The sequence below is a fragment of the Sapajus apella genome, unplaced genomic scaffold, assembly GCF_009761245.1.
Source record: "Sapajus apella isolate SASKATOON/1434 unplaced genomic scaffold, GSC_monkey_1.0 scaffold29, whole genome shotgun sequence".
In the NCBI taxonomy this organism is placed as follows: Eukaryota; Metazoa; Chordata; class Mammalia; order Primates; family Cebidae; genus Sapajus; species Sapajus apella.
The window spans coordinates 22,633,481-22,658,811 of NW_022436969.1; the positions used below are offsets into that span (position 1 = coordinate 22,633,481).

General features: G+C 42.3%; 1 protein-coding gene across 2 annotated transcripts in view; it reads left to right on the forward strand.

Moving 5' to 3' along the window:
• GNAL (G protein subunit alpha L) overlaps positions 1–25,331 on the forward strand; it is a 189,089-nt gene that overhangs the window by 123,376 nt on the left and 40,382 nt on the right. For both annotated transcript variants that reach the window (XM_032293402.1, XM_032293403.1), the window contains exon 5: positions 15,451–15,548. In XM_032293402.1, coding sequence (XP_032149293.1) covers positions 15,451–15,548 — 98 coding nt within the window. The remainder of the gene's footprint in view (positions 1–15,450; positions 15,549–25,331) is intronic.

The following is a 25,331-nucleotide window of genomic DNA, read 5'->3' on the forward strand; positions in this document are numbered from 1 at the left end:
TTAGTTAAAATGGCAGGGTTGGGTGAGAGGCATTTACATTATCATAAGAAAAGTTAAGATGGCAGGGCTGGGTGAGGGGCTTGTCCAAGGAAGCTCTGCTGGGCTGGTCGATCAGGGACAATGGTGAACGCAGGCAGTGGGTGGGAGACTTTAGCTGGAGGGAGGCAGGACTTCAGACTTTCAGGCTCCAGGCTTGCATATGGAGACCTGACATCCTCCTGCACCTCGCCCCTCACGGACTCTCTTTCTGCTCCACCCACCTTCCCCTGTGAGCTGTGAACCCCTCAGTCCTGGCCTTAGCGCCAGCCTGTGCCCGGGAATGCTGGATTATGCCTTGGAACCAGTGAGGAAACTGTTAGCTGTCAGCAGTCGGAGCTAAGGACCCACCAACCCCGGCAGGGATTCGAACTCCAGCACTCAGATACCAGAATCCGTCCTCCAATTGCCATAAACGGTATTTTATGATTTCTCATGAGAAACTGTGTTTTACACTAAAATTTTCCAACAGAAATTTATATTTAATTCTATAGTCACTGTCAGCAGGAATATAGCAAACCCTCCTTTACAGATATTTGCTTTAAATTTAACCTCGTTCTCCCCAAAAAGGGATCTCCCTTCTTCACTTTGCTTCTCATCACATAAAACAGAAAGGATACAGAGTGACTAAAAAGACCAAGAATAAGAGTAATACCCTAAAATGTTATGTAATTCAAGCTTGATGTTCCAAGGAGAATTTTTGTCAGATAACTTAGAGGTTTGTCTGGAAGCAAAGACTAAAGTCGTGATTCTTTGAATCTTTTTTCCTTGATGATGAAAATACCTAATTATTTTATTTCTGTTCCCACACAAATAAGTTTCTCTTGTGAGTCTCCTTGGCTTGCTCCAAGTGCACAGCTTTCTTAGAGAATTAGGATTCTACAGAGAGAATCTTAGGTCTATGAGTGGGAGTATTGTGAAGAGAAAAGTCAAAAGCTAAAAAATTAATGTTGGGGGAAAAAATGCGTGAGGAAAATTCTATGTTCCCATCACTGGAGATAGGATTTATTTAATTCTGCACTGTGGGTCATGGATCTGATTACTAAAACTTTATACTTTCCACAGTTGTTTGTTGAGATTATAATTTGGAAATAAAAGATAGCATCCCTAGACAAATCTTAAAATACCTTTGAAGAAATGCGTAAAAGCAGCAAAAAGCCTGAAAGTGGCCCTGAGGGACTGTGAAGGTCCCTTGGCTTCCTCCTCCTGGACTTGGGAACCCGCAGGGAATTCTGATTCTGCCCCAGGCCTCAAGGATCTTGAGAGAACTAATATGTGAAATTAGCAAGCTTGAAGGACACAGGAACAAATGGATCAATTGTATTTCTGTGCACTAGAAATGAAAAAAATCTGAAAAATGTAATTGATAAAACATGAACATTAAAAACAACATCCAGCCTGGGCACAGTGGCTCATACCTGTAACCCCAGCACTTTGGGAGGCTGAGACGTTTGAATCACCTGAGGTTAGGGGTTCAAGACCAGCCTGGCCAACATGGTGAAACCCACCTCTACTAAAAATACAAAACTTAACTGGGCGTGGAGGTGCACGCCTATAGTCCCAGCTACTCGGGAGACTGAGGCAAAAGAATCACTTGAACCTGGGAGGTGGAGGTTGCAGTGATCCAACATCAAGCTACTGCACTCCAGCCTGGGTGACAGAGCAAGACTCCATCTCAAAAAAATAATAATAATAATTAACAAATAACATCCAAAGAAGTTTACTTGAAAAAAAAAAATTAACAAAAGATGTAAAAAATCTATATGCTGACTGCAAAACATTATTGAGATGATTTAAATAATACGTAAGTAGGCTGGGTGAGATGGCTCATGCTTTTAATCCCAGCACTTTGGGAGGCTGAGGTGGGCAGATCATTTGAGGTCAGGAATTCGAGACCAGCCTGGTCAACATGGTAAAATCCCATCTCTCCTAAAAAATTAGCCAGGTGTGGTGGTGCATGTCTGTAATCCTAGCTACTCGGGAGGATCGCTTGAACCTGGGAGGCAGAGGCTGCAATGTGCTGAGATCGAACTACTGCACTCCAACCCGGGCAACAGGGCAAGACTCCATCTCAAAAAAATAAAAATAAAAAAGACATAAGTAGAGAAATATAACATGTTCAATTATGTTTACCTCTCTTAATTTTTGGGTATGGTGTAAGGACCCTTTCACCATATTCAAGGGTCCTTACACCATACCCAAAAATTAATTCGCATGGATCATAGGCCTGAATGTAAAAGCTGAAAACTATAAACTTTAAGGAAAAAAAAATGGAAGAAATATTTTTAACTAAGTGTTAATTTTTTTTTTGATAGAACACAAAAAAATATTCAACTCTAAAAGAAAAAATGGATTAATTGGACATCAGAATTTAAAACTTTGTTCATCAGACACAGAAAAACACCAGGCCAGGAGCAGTGGCTCACACCTATAATCCCAACACTTTGGGAGGCTGAGGCAGGTGGATCACCTGAGGACAGGAGTTCGAGACCAGCTTGGCCAACACGGCAAAACCCCATCTCTATTAAAAATACAAAATTAGCTGGGTGTGGTGGCATGCACCTGCAATCCCAGCTACTCAGGAGGCTGAGGCAGAAGAATCACTTGAACCTGGAGGTGGAGGTTGCAGTGAGCTGAGGTCATACTATTGCACTCCAGCCTGGGTGACACAGCGAGACTCTGTCGCAAAAAAAAAGAAAAGAAAAAAATTAAAAACAAACACCATATGGTCTCATCATATACGGTGTCTTAAAAAGTTGATCTTGGCCAGGTACAATGGCTCATGCCTATAATCCCAGCACTTTGGGAGGCTGAGGTGGGCAGATCACCTGAGGTCAGGAGTTCAAGACCAGCCTGGCCAACATGGCGAAACCCCATCTCTACTAAAAATACAAAATTAGCCAGGTGTGGTGGTGCATGTCTGTAATCCCAGCTACTCAGGAGGCTGAGGCAGGAGAATCACTTGAACCCAGGAGGCAGAGGTTGCCGTGAGCTGAGATCACAACATTCCACTCCAACCTGGGCAACAAGAACGAAACTTTGTCTCAGAAAAAAAAAAAAAAAAGGAGTAGAAAAAATGAAAAACAAGACAAACACCATGTGATCTCATCATATGTGGAGCCTTAAAAAAAAAAATTGATCTCGGCCAGGCTCAGTGGCTCACACCTGTAATCCCAGCACTTTGGGAAGCCAAAGTGGGTGAATCACTTGAGGTCAGGAGTTAAGGACCAGTCCGACCAAGATGGTGAAACCCCATCTATACTAAAAATACAAAATTAACTGGTCATGGTGGTACATGCCTGTAATCCCAACTACTTGGGAGGCTGAGGCAAGAGAATCACTTGAATCCCGGAAACAGAGGTTGCAATGAGCTGAGATTGTGCCATTGCACTCCATCCTGGGCAATAAGAGTGAAACTAAAGAAAAGAAGAGTTGATCTCACAGAAGTAGAAAGTAGAATAGTGGTTACCAGGGGCTGGAGAGAGGGGATATTGCAAGGGAGGGGATTGGAAGTAGCTAATCAATGGGTACAAAGTTGCAGTTAGTCATGAAGAATAAGTTTGAGTGTTCTATTACACGCTAGAGTGATTATACGAATTAATAATGTAGTGTATATTTCAAGTTAGCCAGAAGAGCAGACTTTGAATATTATCACCCCCCAAAAAACGATAAATATGTAAAGTGATAGATACAGTAATTACCCAGATTTTATTATTATATTATGTATATATGCATTGAAGCACCAAATTTTACCCCATAAATATGAACAGTTATTATGTGTCAATTATGTATTAGTCCATTCTCTATATATTTCTTTTTGGGGTGGGTTTGGGGGAGGTGTGGTGACAGAGTATCTGTCACCCAGGCTGTAGTGCAGTGGTGCAATCTTGGCTCACTGCAACCTCTGCCTCCCAAGTAGCTGGGACTACAGGCACGTGCCTCCACGGATGGCTAATTTTTTGTATTTTAGTAGAGACAAAGTTTCACCATGTTGCCCAGGCTGGTCTCGAACTCCTGAGCTCAGGTAATCTGCCTGCCTCGGCCTCCCAAAGTGCTGGGATTACAGGCGTGAGCCACTGCGCCTGACCTTTTGTAAATGTCTTTATAGTCACTGCTATAAAGAAATATCTGAGACTGGGTAACTTATGAAGTAAAGAGGTTTAATTGGCTCATGGTTCTGCAGGCTGTACAGGACGCAAAGCGACTTCTGCTTCTGGAGTGGCCTCAGGAAACTTCGAATCATGGCAGAAGGCAAAGGAGAAGCAGGCATGTCTTACTTGGCCAGAGCAGGAGAAAGAGAGAAGCAGGGAGGTGCCACACACTTTTAAACAAGCAGATTCACCAGCACTAAGTCACGAAGGGGAAAGTCTGCCCCCATGATCCAGTCACCTCCCACCAGGCCCCACCTCCAACACTGGAGATTACAATTCAACTTGAGATTTGGGCTAAGACACAGATCCGAACCATATCAAGTTGTATATTTTTTAATGTTTTAAATAACAAAATTAACTTTGCTCATCAAAAAATACTTAAGAAGGGCCGGGCGCGGTGCCTGACGCCTGTAATCCCAGCACTTTGGGAGGCCAAGGCAGGTGGATCACGAGGTCAAGAGATCAAGACCATCCTGGTCAACATGGTGAAACCCCATCTCTACTAAAAATACAAAAAATTAGCTGGGCATGGTGGTGCGTGCCTGTAATCCCAGCTACTCAGGAGGCTGAGGCTGGAAAATTGCCTGAACCCAGGAGGCGGAGGTTGCGGTGAGCCGAGACCACGCCATTGCACTCCAGCCTGGGTAACAAGAGCGAAACTCCGTCTCAAAAAAAAAAAAAAAAATACTTAAGAAAATATAATACAAATTTGGGAAAAAATATTTGCAAAACCCATAGCTGATAAAGGATTTTAATCCAGACTATTTGTTGTAATCTCTTATCTCTAAAAAACTCAATAATAAGAAAACAATTGTTGAGCCAACAATTTCATAAAAACTAGCCAACATCATTCATCATTAGGTAAATGCAAACTAAAATCACAATGAAATATCACTACATGCCCACTAGAATAATTAAAATTAAGAAGACAGACAAAGCCAAGCATTGGTGAGAATGTGGAAATGTTAGAACCCCTAAACATTGCTCTTGACAGTGTAAAATGGTGTAGCCACCATGGAAAACAATTTGGCAATTTTTAAAACTTAAACATTCACTTACATAAACCCCAGCAATTCCAATCCTGCCCAAAAGAAATAAAAATAAATGTCCATACAAAGATGTGTACACAAATATTCCAAGTAGCACTATTCACAATAGTCAAAAACCGAAAATAACCCAAATACCCATCAACTAGTGAATGGATAAACAAAAAAAGATATATCCATACAATGGAATAGAACTCAGCAATTTTTTTTAATTTCTGATTTATTTATTTATTTATTTATTTATTTATTTATTTATTTATTTTGAGATGGAGTCTCACTCTGTTGCCCAGGCTGGAGCGCAATGGCACAATCTTGGCTCACTGCAACCTCCACCTCCCGGATTCAGGTGATTCTCCTGCCTCAGCCTCCCAAGTAGCTGGGACTAAAGGCACATGCCACCAACCCCAGCTAATTTTTTGTATTTGTAGTAGAGATGGGGTTTCACCATGTTAGCCAGGATGGTCTCGATCTCCCGACCTCGTGATCTGCCCCCCTCAGACTCCCAAAGTGCTGGGATTACAGGTGTGAGCTACTGCACTTGATCACTCTAATGTTTTTTAAAAAGGCCAACTTGGCCAACATGGTGAAACCCTGTCTCTACTGAAAATATAAAAATTAGCCAGGGATGATGGAGGGTGCCTGTAATCCCAGCTACTCAGGAGGATGAGGTAGGAGAATCTCTTGAGCCTGGGAGGCAGAGGTTGCAATGAGCTGAGATCGTGCCACTGTACTCCAACCAGGGTGACAAAGTGAAACTCCATCTCAAAAAAAAAAAAAAAAAAAGACCAAACTGTTAATGTATGTAACAAAATGGATGGATTTCAAAAATGTGCTAAGTGAAAGAAGCCAGTTACAAACAGCTATGGTTTTATTTACATGAAGTTTCTAGGAAAGACAAAACCATAGAGACAGAAGGAACTGAGTAGTTGTTGGGGCCTGGGGTGGTGGCAGGGCATGGCTCAGAAGGAGGGTGAGGCACCTTTCACGTGATGGAGGAATTCTAAAACCTGGGTGTTGGTGCTTGCATGACTTTAAAAATGGGAAAATTTTATAGCATATATAGTATACCTCAAAAAGTTGTTTAAACATGACTCTAAGAATAATTGAAGTAGTCTAAGTCCTAAGGGAAAAATAGATCTGTGGGGTACATTGTAAATTTGCACTTGTCCTCACTGGTCTCTTATGCGCAAGGAACTACTGTTGACCAGAGAATAGGAAAGCTAGCCAGCCTCAGAACACGCTTTTGAATCCAGGTTTGGCCACTTCCTAGTCAAATGAACTTAATCAAGCATGAAGTATCCTCGATGGTTCTCATGTTGTCGTTGAATTACCTGCACAGCAGGATTGTTTGACACAAATGAGACCTTGTACCTGGGCACTCAGTAAATGCTAAGGTACATGTTAATCTCGTTTTGTAGTTGCTTGATTGTTGAACTTGTTGCCTGTGGCGATCACGTTTCATGCTAGGAAAGATGCTTTCCACCCAGGAACTGCAAAGGCTTTTTTAATTGGCTTGTTTTCATGGAGTTTTCTTTTTTTGTTTTTGTTTTTGTTTTTTGAGACTGAGTTTCCCTCTATCACCCAGGCTGGAGTTCTCTGCTCACTGCAAACTCCACCTGTAAGCTGGGATTACAGGTGTGTGCCACCACACTGGGCTAATTTTTAAATTTTTGGTAGAGACCAATTTTCATTGTGTTGCCCAGGCTGGTGTCGAACTCCTGGGCTCAGGTGATTCGCCCACCTCAGCCTCCCAAAGGGCTGGGATTATAGGCATGAGCCACCAAGCAGAGCCCATTTGTGGAGTTTTTTTAAACATAGTTTCTGAAAACTGCTCCTCAATAGAATTGTAGATACTGTGCACTGTCCAGGCACTATGTCTCATGCCTGTAATCCCAGCACCTTGGGAGGCTGAGGCGGGCAGATCACTTGAAGCCAGCCTGGCCAACATGGCAAAACCTCATCTCTACTAAAAATAAAAATAAAAAAATTTGTCGGGTGTGGTGGCTCCCGCCTTGTAGTCTCAGCTACTCGGGAGGCTGAGGCACAAGAGTGCTTGAACCTGGGAGGTGGAGGAGAATTTTAGATAAACTGTAACATTAAATTTCAGGATGGACACGCCGGGCATGGTGGCTCATGCCTATAATCCCAGCACTTTGGGAGGCCCAGGCAGGCAGATCACGAGGTCAGGAGTTCGAGACCAGCCTGACCAACATGGTGAAACCATGTCTCTCAAAAAAATACAAAAATTAGCTGGGCACAGTGGTGCACGCTTATAGTCCCAGCTACTCAGAGGCTGAGGCAGGAGAACTGCTTGAACCCAGGAAGCAGAGGCTGCAGTGAGCTGAGATTACACCACTGCACTGCAGCCTGGGCGAGAGAGTGAAACTCCGTCTCGGAAAAAAAAAAAAATTCAGGATGGACAGAAATTATACATAATAAAATCGTAGTGTTATAACACTATAAAGTAACAAAATAACCAATCAGTCATGACAGATCCCATACAGACTTTTAACTTGATATTCACCAGATACCTGAAAAAGAAATGACAGATACCTATTAGCTCATTCTGTTGCCCAAGGGTTAAAATTGAGTAGGTGTATTTTAAATGAATTAGACCTAAACTCAAGTTTTAGAAAATTCAATTTAAATGGATACTGTCCTGAAACTGCCTATTTTTAAGGCTAATGTGATTACAGTCATGAACATTATTCACTAGGTTCCCATAAAAGGTTACATTAAACATCTGTGTATGCTTCCATTTGGTCCAGAAAGGATTTAGTACTGCTCACAATGTTACAATACAAGTTAATAAAATAACTGAAAATGTGGGAGGGTGAAGCTAGGAACAGGGAGAGTGAGTTATGTGGAACCACAGTGAGGTTATTGCATAGTGTGTGGGACAAAGGACTTCACACATGCCAGGACACACCTGGAAACTTGGTTTCTAAGCTTTCATATAGTCAACTCAGTGACATAAATGAAAGCAGTAGGAAAATCACAGGATCCACAGATTAAAAATTAATAATACAATGTAAAAAACAGTTGCTTGAGAAATGCAGGGGTACTCCTGACACGAAAATTACAAGTATTTTCTATAAGTTGCCCTAGAAAGAATATTGTGCAGTGAGCATAGGGAACATTTTCACACTCAACCCAGAGATGAGGTTCACCACACCACAGGACAGGGCTCAGTGTGGACCACTGGCTACCCACAGCACAGCGAGTGGGAGCAGGGCTGCCTGAACCCACAGCCGCCAGACAGACAGCACCACACTCAGGTCAAGTGATGGGAAATAGCCCTTTGATTTTTATTTCAAAATGAAAAATGTATCCCAAATGTCAATGTAACCAAAATATCATTTGATTGCATTATATTAGCACAGAAATTATACAAGAAATGTTACTCTGACACTTCTTATTTTCATCTGTTTGTTTGCATTTTAAAGTAATTAACAAGAATTTAAAAGCAAAAAAAGACATTTGTTTTACTGATCTGAGAATTCCATGTTATCCTTGAGTATACTTTCAATATAAAGGTAGTTGTAGATAGCAGTACCAGAAGGAAAATGCTGTCAATATGAAATGGAGTCATTACATATTTTAATTTTTAAACTTTAGTTTAAACGTTGATTTAAAAATCAAAATTATAGTTTAAAATTTTAAAGACTTGCTTTTAAAATATAGGTTTAAATTTGGTATTATTATTTTTATTTTATATAACTTAAATCCCTTTGAATGAAAGTAAAAAATATTCACATATATCAGTTGCTAAACATATGACAATCACATGGCAATTCTGATTTTCACTAATACTCATTTCAGAAAAAAATAAGAAATGTACCTTAGTAATTTTCTTTTTATGGTTTCAATTTTTACATAGCCTCAGATGTCAAAAACAGGCTACATTTTAGTGTGAATTACTCTTTTTGGGCACATAACACACGAAAAAACCCTAAAATTATTTTTATTTAGTATTATTCATCTTAGTTGCTAATGGAGACATACTAAAATTAATCTTCACATTAATTTCCCCATTGTTTTAAAAAATGTATGAGATCTATAGGGAAGGAAAAAAACCAGAGCCTGTGAATTAAAATGACAACAGACAAATTAACAGGAGAAAAGACATACAAATTTTATTCATGTTTTTAATTTTATAGGCACGGGGCGGCACAGAAAAGAAATGAAACATGCAAAAAAAAAAAAAGAGGTTAGAATTGGGAGCTTATATACCATTTTAACAAAGGGTGACAAATTGTGGAAGAAGTGACTACAAATGAAAGGGGATTTGGGCTCCTAGGGCTGATACAATTGTGAGAAAGGAGGCTTGGCACAGTGGCTCATGCCTGTAATCCCAGCACTTTGGGAGGCCGAGGTGGGTGGATCACTAGGTCAGGAGTTCGAGACCAGCCTGACCAGCATGCTGAAACTCTGTCTCTACTAAAAATACAAAAATTAGCTGGGCGTGGTGGCAGGCGCCTATAATCTCAGCTATTTGGGAGGCTGAGGCAGGAGAATCACTTGAAGCCAGGAGGCAGAGGTTGTGGTGAGCCGAGATTGTGCCACTGCACTCCAGCCTCGGCAACAGAGTGAAACTCCATCTCAAAAAAAAAAAAAAAAAAAAGAAAGAAAGAAAGATAAAGGAAAAAAAGTTGTGAGAAAGGGCTATTTTAGTAAGGTTTGCTTATGCAGACTTATCTTGGTGACAGCTCTCTGTCTCTGTGATAAAGATCACTCTTCTCATACTAGTACAGGGTGGGGGATGTTTATGCTCTTCTTTTAGGCAGAAAGGGGGAGAGCAGACAGCTCTTCTTATATCTGATGTTTCTCAGTTGCCTTCAGCTCAAAATAATCAATATGCCAGTGTGACATAATTGGGGGTGGCATATTTTGATCCCTATCAGTATCCTAGCCTAGCTCTGAACAAATGTTTAATTATATCTAAAGAAGTTGCACTGGCTGGCCAAATATTTAATGACTTTACAGTATCCTTTTCTATGTGTTTGCTTATGTATTTTTTAGTAGAAATAGTGGTATTACGGCTATTTTTAAAAAGTCTTCATGTTTTAAAAATAACGTTAAAATAACATGATATGGTGCCTTATAAATAAAATATTTGTTTTAAAATAATAAAAGCAGTGTAAAAAGGGATGAGCTATAAGGTGAAAATTTATTTTCATCATGAGATGAAAAGAAATTGGCCATGTGTTGATAGATGTAGGACCTGAGTAATGGGTACCTGAAGGTTCATTCTCTCTACTTTTATAAGTTTGAAAATTTTCCTTGTAAAACATGGAAGTAGCAATCACAACAGCAGCCATGGAATTCACCATGAAGTGTTTAGAACCCTTTAAAAAGTAAATATGTGGGCCAGACACAGTGGCTCATGCCTGCAATCCCAGCACTTTGGGAGTCCGAGGCGGGTGGATCACCTGAGGTCTGGAGTTTGAGACCAGCCTGGCCAACATGGCAAAACCCCGCCTCTACTAAAAATACAAAAATTAGCTGGGCGTGGTGGTGCATGTCTGTAATCCCAGTTACTCAGGAGGCTGAATGGGGAGAATCGCTTGAACCCAGGAGGCAGTGGTTGCAGTGAGCCGAGATCGTGTCATTACACTGCAGCCTGGACAACAACAGCAAGGCTCATCCTAAAGAAAAAAAAAAAAAGTAAATATGTGGAAGAATCATGGGGACTTGGCTGTATGCCAGTCCAACATATTTACCCATGAGGAAGTTGAAGTGAAGAGAGATTGTTGTTGCTTTTCTGTTTCTTCAATGTTATCTAAAACATCTAGGTACCTAAAAACCACTGTGCCTACAATCCCTTTTTTACTCTTGATATCAACACATGCTCCAGAAATTCTGTGTCTTGATTCTTGGGTCAAGCACTTCTCTGTAATTCTGTCTCAGGCTTCAGCTCAAACCTAGAGTTTTGTCCCCATAAAGAAGTTTCGGTCCCCACTAGTGAATCTAACCCAACCACAGGACATTAAGGCTTATCCTATGAGCTAAATTTACACTTGGCATCTTTGCAATGTATTTTTGAATTGTGGAAGGACCACAGAAGTTTCTGAGCTTTACAGACCTGCGGGAATCCTCATTAGTGTCTTGTGTTGCTTTAACAAGGTACCCTTGTACGAGATCCCCTGTACTTTATCCTGTAAAGAGTGGATCTTCTAAAATAGTGGTTTTAAAGAAACCCAGTAGAAAATTAAAGAATAGAAGATGATTTAATATGTGTAATAAAGGGTGGTAGTATGCATAGTGGTTAAAAACACATGCTGTAAAATAAGATGTCCTGCCATTAGCTGCTTTGCTGCCTTGGGTGGGTTACTTAACTTCTCTGAGCACAGTGATAACAGCCACCTCTTCCAGCTTTGTGAGAATTAAATGCGACCATGTGTTTAAATACTGTGCACGGTACCCTCGACAAAATAAGAACTGCGTAAGAACTAAATAGGGATTATTATGTGAGTAAGACCCTTACTGTGACATGCAGGAAATTAACACAAAATGAGAAAAGGTATTGCGAAGGACAGGAGAAAACAGCAGGAGCCGAAGCCTGAAGGAATGAGCTGAGGCCTGGGGGCGCTGAGAATCCCAGCCCCGCTGGGCAGGGCCTCCAAGCCGGGGAGCTGCGGGGGTGCGCTGTTTGCAGAGACAAGTGGGCGGTGATGCTGCTGTTTCTGCAGGCGGGAGCGGGAAGGTCCCTGAGCAGAGGCCCCAGTAAATGCTTCGGAGCTGGAATGCCTTCCCTTTCCAGATCACCGTGGGCTGAAGCATAAAGGCCTCCCGCCCCCCTGCGGCGCACATCCATCCTCTGGCGAGGCCAGCCCGGCATCCAGCGTGGTCCAGTGGCCAGAATACGCCCAGGCCATGGCCGCCCCTCCACAGGCCTCCGTTTCATGGGTGCTAAGTGAGTCGAAAAGCAAGGGCGTCTGATGGGAACCTCAGTTTCTCCTCTGCCTGCCAAGAGGCCATGTGCCTGCGGAGCGGTGGATGAGTGTGGCGCTGCAGGCGCAGGGCGAGGGCGGCTCCGGAGAGGCCCAGGGGCTCAGCATGCCCGGCTTTCCGCAGCCCAGCTTCGGGCTTCTACTCAAGGTGGGGCTTCTCAGGCGGGGCGTGTTGGGCGCGCCTATGGGATCACTTGAGCCTGGAGCTCGAAACCAGCCTGGGCAACATTGTGAGAACCACCATCTCCCCCGCTCCCCTGCCAAATCTCTAAACCAAAAAAAAATAGTTGGGTATTGTGGTGCACACTTGTAATCCCCGCTACTCAGGAGCCTGAGGGCAGAGAATAGCTTGAGCCCAGGACTTGGAGACCAGCTTGGGCAACATGGGTAAAACCCCGTCTCCAGGAAAATACAAAAATTAGCAGGGCGTGGTGGCACGCACTTACAGTCCCAGCTACTTGGGAGGCTGAGGCAGGAGGATTGCTTGAGCCCGGGAGGGTGAGGCAGCGGTGAACCGAGGCTGCACCACTGCACTCCAGCCTGCCCGACGGGGCAGAGTGCGACTCCGTCTCAAAAACTAAAAATAAAAATAAAAAAAGATCAGTTTTCAACCCCCTCACTGACCTCTAGCCACATGCCTGTTAGCTCTGGGGTCAGCACTTGTGGGCTTACTTCCATGGCTGGTTGGGTAGTCGGGTGACCATACGACCGTATCCCACGCAATTTGGAGCCCTTTCCGCTCTGCAGGTCCTGGAGCAACCCGAGACCCTTCCTGGATTAATGGGCCGGTGCGCACGGGCTGCACGCCTTCCCTGCTCTCTTCTTGTCACAGCCTTTCCTACACCTTAGAAACTAGACAATGGGGTTCAATATTTTTCTTTTTTTGACCAAGTTTAGATTGATTCTCCAGTCTTGGTCGTTTTTTTTAATTGCATTTGGAAACCTGTTATAGTGAATAATTCTTATGTGAACTTTTATAAAAGTCTGGTGTCTATGGTTCCTGTGTCTGAGTAAATCCAGTTAAATTTGTTTTCATGTAGCATGAGTCTATAGTTTTGTATATCATTTGTCTGTCTTGTGTAGAGAAATCAGGTGCCCAGAGCTGGCAACTGGAAGATCTGTCACCATGAGGCAGTGGAGTTACTCTCTTCGCCGCCATCTTGATAACAGCACAATGCAGGACTGATCTTTACACGTGTGTGTGTGAAGTGTGTGTGAATATGGGTTTGGATGGCTCTTTGAAGGAAATTTTTTTAAGGAAGCCTATAAACTCCTTTACTGGATTAATGGGAGCATCAGAGGAAGATTCTAGAAGGAAATGTAAACCTAGGGAAACAAGATGAAAACTGAGAGGTTTAGCCGCCCCCTTCCGGGGAAAGATGTCTCTTTTGTTTATCAACTGGGAACCATTTGGGTTTGTTGACAATGGTGACAGACAGATATAGATATAGACTATGCCATAACCTACAAGATTGTCCCTGACACTATGAAATCAGAATTATATTTTCTAAACACTAATAAACCTGTACTCTGGGTGCTTCACTTCTACTCCCCTTCCAATGATTTATACCTAATTTTGTATTCATCATTGTGCATCTCTTTTTTCAAAGAGGACCTTCCAAATTGCAAGCATTAAACCTTACAGTGCTTGGATCCACCTTTGTATGGAATTCTGAGTCCTTAAGAAAAAGTACCAATCCTTCTTTGTTTCCTCCAAAGAATCTATGTTGATTCTTAGAAATGTGGCTGCCAGGAGCAGTGGCTCACACCTGTAATCCCTACACTTTGGGAGGCTGAGGTGGGTGGATCACAAGGTCAGGAGTTCGAGACCAGCCTGGACAAGATGGTGAAACGCTGTCTCTTCTAAAAGTACAAAAATTAGCTGGGCGCAGTGGTGGGCACCTGTAATTCCAGCTACTCGGGAGGTTGAGGCAGGAGAATCGCTTGAACCCGGGAGGCAGAGGTTGCAATGAGCTGAGATCACACCACTGCACTCTAGCCTGGGCAACAGAAATAAAAAAGAAAAGAAAGAAATGTGGCAGTTGTGATAAGCATGAAGGAGGAGATGCCTGGGACAGGCCACGGAGCCTCAGAACCCTGACGATCAAAGGCAGGCAAATAACTGGCGTGGGAAGGTTGTGAATGTCCCCACAGAGTGTTTTTTGAACATTTACATAACCTCTTTTGTGTTTAGCTACTAATGTAGTCATTTGCTTCCAAAGCCCTTTTGGGTAATTTTGCCAATATGAATTCATAAGCTCTTCATTTGCTTTTGAGGTGAAAAATGTTCTTTTCAGAGTGTCTTGCTTGCTATAATAATAGGTGAAGTTGAGCACAGTGACCTCGTGGCTCTGGAACGAATGAAAAATCGCAATTCACAGTTAACTCCTAGTTGTTGTCTTTTTTAATGAAAAAATAAATAATTATTCCCAAAATGTGTAATTTTTAAAGTTCCTTTTTTATGCACCTCATATGTCTGGGCCAAATTTAATCCAACTACTCAACCATGTCCATTCCTAATCATAACTCACATAGAAAATGTAAAAGACAGAAGCTAAAACAGAACTTGCCATTATAATATGAATGTTTTTTATGGCTGAGATGATGGTTCAATGAGTTAAGTTACTGAATACTAAATAGCATTATGCTGTTAATTATATTTATAGTTAATGTATGATATTAACTTTGACATAATTTGCATTTTGGGGGACTTTCTGGAATGATAAAACTATTTTGGGCCAGGCACAGTGACTCACGCCAGTAATCCCAGCACTTTGAGAGGCCGAGGCAGGTGGATCACTTGAGGTCAGGAATTCAAGACCATCCTGGCCAACATGGTGAAACCCCATCTCTACTAACAACAACAAAAAAAAAAAAAATACAAAAATCAGCCGGGCATGGTGACAGGCACCTATAATCCCAGCTACTCGGGAGGCTGAGGCAGGAAAATTGATTAAACCTGGAAAGCGGAGGTTGTGGTGAGCAGAGATTGTGCCACTGCACTCCAGCCTGGGCGACAGAGTGAGACTCCATCCCAAAAAAAAAAAAGAAAAAATTTACAATTTGACTTGAGTAATGATAACATGCATGAATACGTTTTTCATCATACTAAACATAGGGCTGGTGCATTTTACTATGTAGACTTCCACAAAGAAAATCTGAATGCTACTTGCACAAAAAACCATTTTTTGCATTTTTTTCTTTTAACTTTTTAAAAGGTTATTACACATTTTTCAAAAAATTTGTAACTCTTTCAAACTTTAGGAATTCTTTGATCATGTGAAAAAGCTTTGGGACGATGAAGGCGTGAAGGCATGCTTTGAGAGATCCAACGAGTACCAGCTGATCGACTGTGCACAATAGTAAGTTGTGTCCTGTACAAGCCACAGGGCCCTTTGAAGAATATGATTGCATGCATGACTATGCTGCCTTCTCAGTACTTCTGAAGTTTCCTGAGTGCAAAAAATGAATCATTAACCTTTTGTGACAGAAATCAACTTTTAAAATGAGACACGTTTAGTAGATGGAAAATTGAAAATCCAGTAAGAATCAATGTTTCTGAGAACCAGAAGGTTTCGTTCATTTTGTCCTGATTGTTGTCTTCTGTTCTCTTCATTTTTTGACTTTTATGTACAGCTACATGCGTATTGGTAAGTTAAAGTGTACTGACATCGTTATTGTTATGTTTTGATTTTGGAGCAGGAGCCTCAAATTAAATGTTAAAGTAACACAAATCTTGTGATCAAGGACAGGCTCTTACTTGAAGTAATGTGATCATTCCGTACACATTAGAAGTATGCCAGAAGGCCAGGCTCGATGACTCGTGCCTGCAATCCCAGCACTTTGGGAGGCCAAGGTGGGTGAATCACCTGAGGTCAGGAGTTTGAGACCAGCCCGGCCAATATGGTGAAACTCTGTCTCTACTAAAAATACAAAAATTAGCCAGGTGTAGTGGCAGGCACCTGTAGTCCCAGCTACTTGGGAGGCTGAGGCAGGAGAATTGCTTGAACCTGGGATGCAGAGGTTACAGTGAGCCGAGATTGTGCTGCTGCACTCCAGCCTGGGCCATGGAGAGAGACTGTGTTTCAAAAAAAAAAAAGAAGAGGAAGAAGTATACCAGAACCTTGAAAATGGATGACAATGAATGTAATAAGTAAATATTTGATGAAAAATGTAGTTAAAAAAGGAAAAAGGACACTCGTGCCAGGGCTGGCTCATTGTTTTTTCCTGAAACACTTATTTTCTATTGTGTTGTGTTTTGCTTTGTCTGATATAGCCTACTACTATTAGAAAATAATGGTCCCTAGAACAATATTAAATTATTAAGAAGTTCTAGATATGTTTGCTGTTTTGATAATTAAAAACTGTATTTGACTAGTTGTTTTATGTAACTCTGTGGATAGCAAGAAATGAACAATTTTACATTTTAAATCTGTAAACTCTAAAAATGTATACACATGGAAGAGATTCCATAGCATAAAATCTGGGAGTTTGCAGTATTTGGAACCAGTGAGTGGAGCTGCGTTGTGGATGTTGATTTCCAGGAGCAAGTGGTTGTGTCGGCCCAAGCTCCTGCTCACTAGGTTCTGCATCCAGTCACCGTCCCCCGTGGGATGGGCCTGGAGCACCCAGTGAAGCCCAGAGAGTGAGATCCCAAGGGTCCCGTGGCAAGAGCGGGAGGAGGAGGAGAAGGCACTGAGCATGGGTGGGGAAAGGTAGAGTGGCCATAAAGAAGTGAGAGAGGTTGATGGGGCCAGACACCCCCAGGGCTGAGGACCACAGCAAGGAGCTTGGGTTTTCTTTCAACTGTGCTAGCAGCCATCAGCTCCAAGCTGAGGTTGTCAGGAGAACAGAATGCAGAAGGCAGAGACCCTGTGGGGTGCCTTGGGTCAGGTCAGAGTGGCCATGCAGGTGAGTGCTGGAAGATAAAGGGGCAGAACCAGCTGGTGGACTTAATGAGGGAGGTGGAGGAAAGGGGTTCAGGAGGGAACAGGGTGAACCACAGTGCCATTTACTGCAGTGGGGACATCTGGGAGACTTAGGAAAGAGATCCAGCTCTGATTTGGAGATGCTGAGTTTGAGATGCCAAACGGAGATCCATGTGGAGACATGGAGCAGTCAGTCTGTTGTCTGATCCTGGAGCTTGGAAGAGAGGCAGATGGCCCCAGTGTGCCTGTCATCAGCTACTAATGGTATGCACACCCTGGGAATCCAGAGCACTAGGAGCATCTGCAGAGAGAAGGCCCTGGAGCACCTGCAGAGAGGAGAAGACCCTGGAGCACCTGCAGAAAGAAGGCCCTGGCCCGAGAACGTTGTTTCAGGCAAGGAGGAGTTTCACAGCACACCCAGCAGAGGGCAGGGGTTATCCAGGCCAGACTCTGGAGAGGCCCAGAAGGAGAGCTGATGGTCCTAGTAACGTTGTACTTAACCTCTTTCTTACCTTGTCCAAGGACAGGACATCCCACACTCGGTCCGCTGGCATGTGATGAGTGCACTTGGCAAGGCAAAGTATAGTAAAGCATCAAAAATGGAGCACACGCCTGCTGCAAACACCCTCAAAGGACCATAGAAAGGGTTAGCCACCTCCATTGTATAAGCTAAAGAAAATATTTACTCACAAAAATTTTTAATTAATGAAAAAAGGATATAAAATGTCCTGGCCGGGCACTGTGGCTCACACCTGTAATCCCAGCACTTTGGGAGGCCGAGGCGGGTGAATCGCCTGAGGTTAGGACTTTGAGACCAGCCTGGCCAACAAGGTGAAACCCTATCTCTACTAAAAATACAAAAATTAGCCAGGCATGGTGGTGGGCACCTGTAATCCCAGCTGAATGCTGAGGTAGGAGAATTGCTTTAACCTGGGAGGCAGAGGTTTCAGTGAGCCAAGATGAATGCACCTTCATTCCAGCCTGAGCAACAGAGTAAGACTCCATCTCAAAAAAATAAAAATTAAAAAATTAAAAATGTCGATTTCCTGCCATGCATGGCAAGCTTTTTAAGACTTTCCTTAAATAACATTTTGAAATTGGCCCTGCCCTTTAGTTTACATTTGTGAATACGCTTCTGTGGTTGCTCTCACGTTATCTGGTTGCTTTACGTCTGGGTGTGGGAGTTGGAAAGGTTCTCAGTGGAAATCCAATATAGTCTGAACAGCCTTAAGAGGACTGCGGGTGCTGAAAAGGCCTTTTATCTTTTCCTCTTACTCCCACTCTTTCTGCAATATTTCAATCATTAATCAGTCACTCAAGGCACAACAGAAGCTGGCATGATGGTGCACACCTATGGTCCCAGCTACTCAGGAGGCTGAAGTGGGAGGATCCCTTGAGCCCAGGAGTTTGAGGCTGTAATGAGCTATAATTTTGCCACATACTGCAGCCTGGGCAACACGGCAAGACCCTGTTTCAAAAATAAAAGACACAACAGAATTATATGTTAATTAACAGTGCTTTAGAGGTGGGAAGAATATACCAGGAAAATACTAGCAACTGGATTTCTAAAGCAGTTCATAATAACATTAAAATTCATACAGCTCTATATTTGAAGTTATTGTGGAATATGCATTTTATCATCCTTTTTCAATATTTCACTATTTATTGCACAAAGATAGGCCCTGGAGAATACCACAGTTCTGCTCAGTGTCACATTAGAAATTTCTCTGTTGTAAAAAAAAATGGACAAGTTATTCCTGCATCACCATAGTGATAGAATTTAATAATTTGATTTAAAATAGAATATGCAAAAATAAATCATGTAAAAAGAAATGGTGTGAGCTTGACAACAGGCAGACAGAAATTCAGATTCTGGCCCCACCCCCGACCACTGTGTGAGACTTTAGGCAAATTACTTTTATGAGAAAATTAACAGAATCTATTCTCATAACGGTTTTGGGATTAAATAAGTAGATATCCCAAGTTCTCAAAATAGTACCTGGCACTTAGTAAGCACTAGGTAAGTGTTATCGCTTGCTAGGATGTGACTGATGCAGAAACCGACACCCAGAGCGGGTGCCCACCTTCACGGGTTCCCAGAAACAGATGAGACCAAAGCCGAAATCAGCTGTTTCTTTTATATTTATTCTTTCAAATTACAGAAAGCTACAGATAAAAACTGCCTTGTGAGCGAGGCCCCAGGGCCTCAGGCCAAGAATCCCTTCCAGACTTATCAGGAATAAAACACCTTTAGCCAAAGCCTCCGTTCCAGCTTTCTGAACCCCGGGCCTGACAGAGTTACAGACGCCAGTTCTCCCTTGAGGCCTCGCTATCCTAGGCTAATCCTAACTTCTCCAATCGCGCTTGTTTCATCCATTTTAATACACATGGAAATCATGTTGGAGCAATAACCTTTGCATCCTAATAACTATCTTGTTTTTCCTCTAGGGTTAGATTCTGGGATTGACGGATGAGGGATTTCAAAAACAAGTAACATTTTAATAAATCTGTTAAACCAACATAGGGCTGCCAGATTTTCTTACTTTGCAAAAGAAGAGGTTAGAAAAAATATAAGCTGCTTCCATCTCCCACCACCATCACTTCATAAAAGAAAGGACATTTCAAACCAGGCCAGTAACTGGACATGACTCAAGAGTACAGTCTTCGGACCACGAGGCTCCTGTGTCTTGTTCAGCTGGCTAGGTTTTGAATTCCCCAGGGAATGTGTCTGACTCATATTTAAATGTCCAGCTCCAGTCAGCGGGCATAGTAGCTCACGCCTGTAATCCCAGCACTTTGGGAGGCCAAGGCGGGTGGATCACTTGAGGTCAGGAGTTCGAGACCAGCCTGGCCAACATGGTGAAACCCGGTCTGCACTAAAAATACAAAAATTAGCTGTGTGCGGTGGTACACACCTGTAATTCCAGCTATTCAGGAGGCTAAGGCAGAGGTTGCAGTGAGCTGCGATCACTGCACTCCAGCCTGGGCAAAGCAGCAAGACTCTATCTCAATAAATAAATAAATAAATAAATAAATAAATAAATAAATAAATAAAAGTCAGTGCTATCTGAAATATGTGAATCGGTTAAACAAGAGCCGGTATTTGATGTGGTATTGACAGAAAAAGCCAACCCTTGTCTCCTTTACGAGTCCATGCTCACTCGCCTTTCCCCATGCTAATTCCCCCTATTCCTGCATGTTTTCCATTTTCTTTACGTCAAACTTGCTCTTGGAAAAGCTTTGACTTAAATCTTGGTGTGGCACTAAGTCACTGTATTACCTTGCTCAACAGAATTGCATCTTATTTTGAGATGGAGTTTCACTCTTCTTGCCCAGGCTGGAGTGCAATGGTACAATCTTGGCTCACTGCAACCTCCGCCTCCGGGGTTCAAGCAATTCTCCTGCCTCACCCTCAGAATTGCATCTTGAACCTTAGTGCTTATGAAGAAGGTAATAATTCTAAGACCTCTTAAAGTCATTTCTTCCATGGCAGGAGTCATGGGAGTCTTTTGGGCTTCTCAGTGATGCTGAAATTGTTAGGGCCTCAGGAGGCCAATCTGCCAATTAAGAGAATCCAGTAGTTCCTCAAAAGGCTCAATGTGGAGGTCCCCAGCAGTTCCACCCCTAGGTGTAAACCCAAGAGAATTCAAAACATACCTTCACACAAAAACTGGTAGATAGATGTTCACAGCAATATTTGTCATCCTAACTAAAAACCAAGAACAATCCAAATGTTCATCAAATTATGAATGTATAGACAAAATGTGATATATCCACACAATGGAATATTACTCAGCAATAAAAAGGAATAAAGTGCTGACACATGCTACAACATGGATGAAACTTGAAAACATCACACTCAGTGAAAGAAATAAGACTCAAAAAGACACATAGTATATGATTACATGTATGAAATGACCACAATAGGAAAATCTACAGAGACAGAAGTCAAGCAGTGGTTTCTAGGGGCTAGGGAGAGGGGGTACTTAAGAGTGACTGCTAATGGATGGAGGGTTTCTCTTTGGAATAATGAGTAAGTTCTGGAATTGGATAGTGGTAATGGTTGCACAATTTTGTGAATATACTGAAACCATGGAATTTCATATGTCAAAATAATGTCTTATTACATGTTATATGAATTATATCCCAATTTTTTTAAAATGATGATGGGGGAGGGAATAATCCAGGGCAGGAAAGGCAATGGGAGCTCCGTGGTCAGGCCTGGCCGCAGGCATAGTCTAGGGGAGCACTAATGTGAGGACAGAGATGCTGCCTCGTCCTTCAGGCCTCCTTGGTGAGTCAGGGGTCCTCTTCTGAAGCACAGGTTAAGGTCTGAATATGTGTTTATGAGGCCTGCTTCTTCATACTTGACCCACCAAAAACACAAGCCCCCCACGTACCCTCTCCAAGCCCGCAATTGTGTGTATGGATAGGGACCTCCAAAACTGTAAAGCACCAATCGCATAAAAAAGTCTAAGGCTATGAAGGTCTGTGTTGTGCTGCTTGGCGTGCAAGGAATGGAAGCTTGCTAAGTGACTTCAAGGAAAAGGGGGGTTTCTTCTGAGGATCTGGAAGCTGGTATTGAGTCAGAGGCCATGTGGGGAAAAGCTCTTCTGTTCTTGCCTTCGGACGTTTCCACTTCGCCATCCCTGTTTACTCCACTATCCCTTGTCCACTCCATAATCTGCACCCGAATTCCAGAGGGAGCAGGAGAGATGGGCTTTGCTAAGGCCAGGCCAACTCCTACCCAGCCTTGTCCCCTCACACGGGCCCACTGGCCAGTTGCTGGGGCTCACTTGGCCCAGTCAGTGGCCACTTGTGTGTCCCTGAGCAGGTACTGTGATGAGGCAGGGCCAGCCAGGTGGCACTGACCAGCTGCAGGACTGATGTGATTGGAGGACCATGAGAATAATTATGATCATTGAGCTTTAAATACTCTGTTTTCTGTAAAAATGAGTGTCCTTGAAGCATTGAGCAAGCTGTGCAAATTACCAGAGATTATATTTTATACTGAATTTCCCAGTTCCTACTGTGAAACTTTAAAAACAACCTCTACTGAATTATCCCCCAAAATGCATTTCCTCTAAGTCCTAATACTAAGTGATTATGTAACCATGGAAACGGTTATTTTGGGAGAAAGAAAATCAGAGAGAATTGGATCTTTAGAATAGCTTTATAAAATCGGACTTTGCTTAATGGAACTTTAAACTCCAGAGCTCATAGAGTATAGGTTCTTATGCTCAGTATGACACATGATAAGCTCCTTTAGGGGTACATCCATTTCAGTAATTGGTTTTTGAATTCTCTAATGGGAGAGACTATTGCAGAAAAAAAGAAAAGAGCAGCAACAAAAGTCAAGTGATTTTCCTGCTGCAGTCTCAGATCTGTTTCTGTCAGCTTTCAGGAGCTTTCGTGACCCCATTGGCCCTTTGGCGCTGATTTGATCCTATGGCTGTCAAGTCCTAGAATACTCAGCTTTCAGGACAATCTGGAAATTTTTAGCACAAATGAAGTTTCAACTTCAAAGTTAATTTTTTGCAGGTCAGTTTAAAATGAAAAGAACTGGCCGGGTGTGGTGGCTCACACCTGTAATCCCAGCACTTTGGGAGGCCAAGGTGGGTAAATCACCTGAGGTCAGGAATTGAGACCAGCCTGGGCAACATTGTGAAACTCCGACTCTACTAAAATTACAAATATTAGCTGGGCATGGTGGTGTGCCCCTATAATCCCAGCTACTCAGGAGGCTGAGGCAGGAGAATTGCTTGAACCTGGAAGGGGGGCAGTGAGCTGAGACCATGCCATTGAACTCCAGCCTGGGCGATAAGAGTGAAACTCAATCTCAAACTAAATAAATAAATGAAAAATTTTAAAAATAAGATGAAATGGTTAGGAAGAATCAATATCATGAAAATGGCCATACTGCCCAAAGTAACCTATAGAATCAGTGCTATCCCCATCAAGCTACCATTGACTTTCTTCACAGAATTGGAAAAAACCACCCTAAATTTCATATGGAACCAAAAAGAGCCCACATAGCCAAGACAATTCTAAGCAAAAAAAACAAAGCTGCAGGCATCACGCTACCTGACTTCAAACTATACCATAAGGCTACAGTAATCAAAACAGCATGGTACTGGTACCAAAACAGATATATAGACCAATGGAACAGAACAGAAGCCTCAGAAGTAACATCACACATCTACAACCAACTGTTATTTGACAAACCTGACAAAAACAAGCAATAGGGAAAGGATTCCATCTTTAATAAATGGAGTTGGGAAAACTGGCTAGCCATATGCAGAAAACAAACTGGAACCCTTCCTTATACTTTATACAAAAATTAACTCAAGATGGATTAAAGATTTAAATATAAGACCTAAAACCATAAAAACTCTAGAAAAAAACTTAGGCAAAACCATTCAGGACATAGGTATGGGCAAAGACTTCATGACTAAAACACCAAAAGCATTGGCAACAAAAGCCAAGATTGACAAATGGAATCTAATTAAACTAAAAAGCTTCTGCACAGCAAAAGAAACTATCATCAGAGTGGACAGGCAACCTACAGAATGGGAGAAATTTTTTGCAGCCTATCCATCTGACAAAGGGCTAATATCCAGAATCTACAAAGAACTGAAACAAATATACAAGAAAAATCTACAGAGCTTAAACAGATTTACAGGAAAACAAACAAACCCATCAAAAAGTGGGCGAAGGATATGAACAGATACTTCTCGAAGGGAGATATTTATGCAGCCAACAAACATATGAAAAAAAGTTCATCATCACTGGTCATTAGAGAAATGCAAATTAAAACCACATTGAGATACCATCTCACTCCAGTTAGGATGTTGATCACTAAAAAGTTAGAAGACAACAGATGCTGGAGAGGATGTGCAGAAATAGAAATGCTTTTGCACTGTTGGTGGGAGCATAATTAGTTCAACCATTGTGGAAGACAGTGTGGTGATTCCTCAAGGATCTAGAACTATAAATACCATTTGACGCAGCAATCCCATTACTGGGTATATACCCTAAGAGTTATAAATCATTCTATTATAAAGACACATGCACACCTATGTTTACTGCAGCACTGTTCACAATAGCAAAGACTTGGAACCAACCCAAATGCCCATCAATGATAGACTGGATAAAGAAAATGTGGCACATATACACCATGGAATACTACACAGCCATAAAAAGGGATGAGTTCATGTCCTTTGCAGAGACATGGATGAAGCTGGAAACCATCATTCTCAGCAAACTAACACAGGAACAGAAAACCAAACACTGCATGTTGTCACTCATAAGTGTGAGTTGAACAATGAGAACACATGGACACAGGGACAAGAACATCACACACCAGGGACTCTCAGGGGGTGGGGGGCTAGGGAAGGGATAGCATTAGGAGAAATACCTAATATAGATGACGAGGTGATGGATGCAGCCAACCCCCATGGCACATGTATACCTATGTAACAAACCTGCATGTTCTGCATGTACCCCAGAACTTAAAGTATAATAAAAAAAAAATAAAAGTAAGATGAAAGGAACTATAATTTTAAAATATGCATATTACTGTGTGCTGTTGAATTTATTAAATATATAGCAGCCACCTGGATGCATATACATGTACTTTTTACCTCTCAGTTTGATCTCTACCTCTAGCCAAATTTATTTTCAGTTTTTTTTTCTTTTTTTTTTTTGAGACAGTCTCACTCTGTTGCCCAGGCTGGAGTGCAATGGCATGATCTCTGCTTACCACAACCTCCAACTCCTGGGTTCAAGTGATTCTCCCTCCTCAGCCTCCCTAGTAGCAGGGGCCCACCCCCATGCCTGGCTAATTTTTGTATTTTTAGTAGAGATGAAGTTTCACCATATTGGCCCAGCTGGTCTTGAACTCCTGACCTCAAGTGATCTGCCTACCTTGGCCTCCCAAATTGCTGGGAGTACCGGCGTAACCCACTGTGCCTGGCCTCTCAGATTTGTTTTCTATATCTGCAAAATTGGAAATGTTCCTGTTTATGGGCACTACAATAACATTTCCTTTAGCTATGAAAAATAAACGTAGCAGCGGGGACTAGGTAGGTAGACCAGATGTCTCTGTGTATGGCCATCAGCCCCTGTTAACTATTTTCTGTAAAAATGAGTGTCCTTGATGCATTTTCCTCTGGAAACCTTGCCCTGAGGCATCAAGAAGAAAATTTTTAGTGGGAT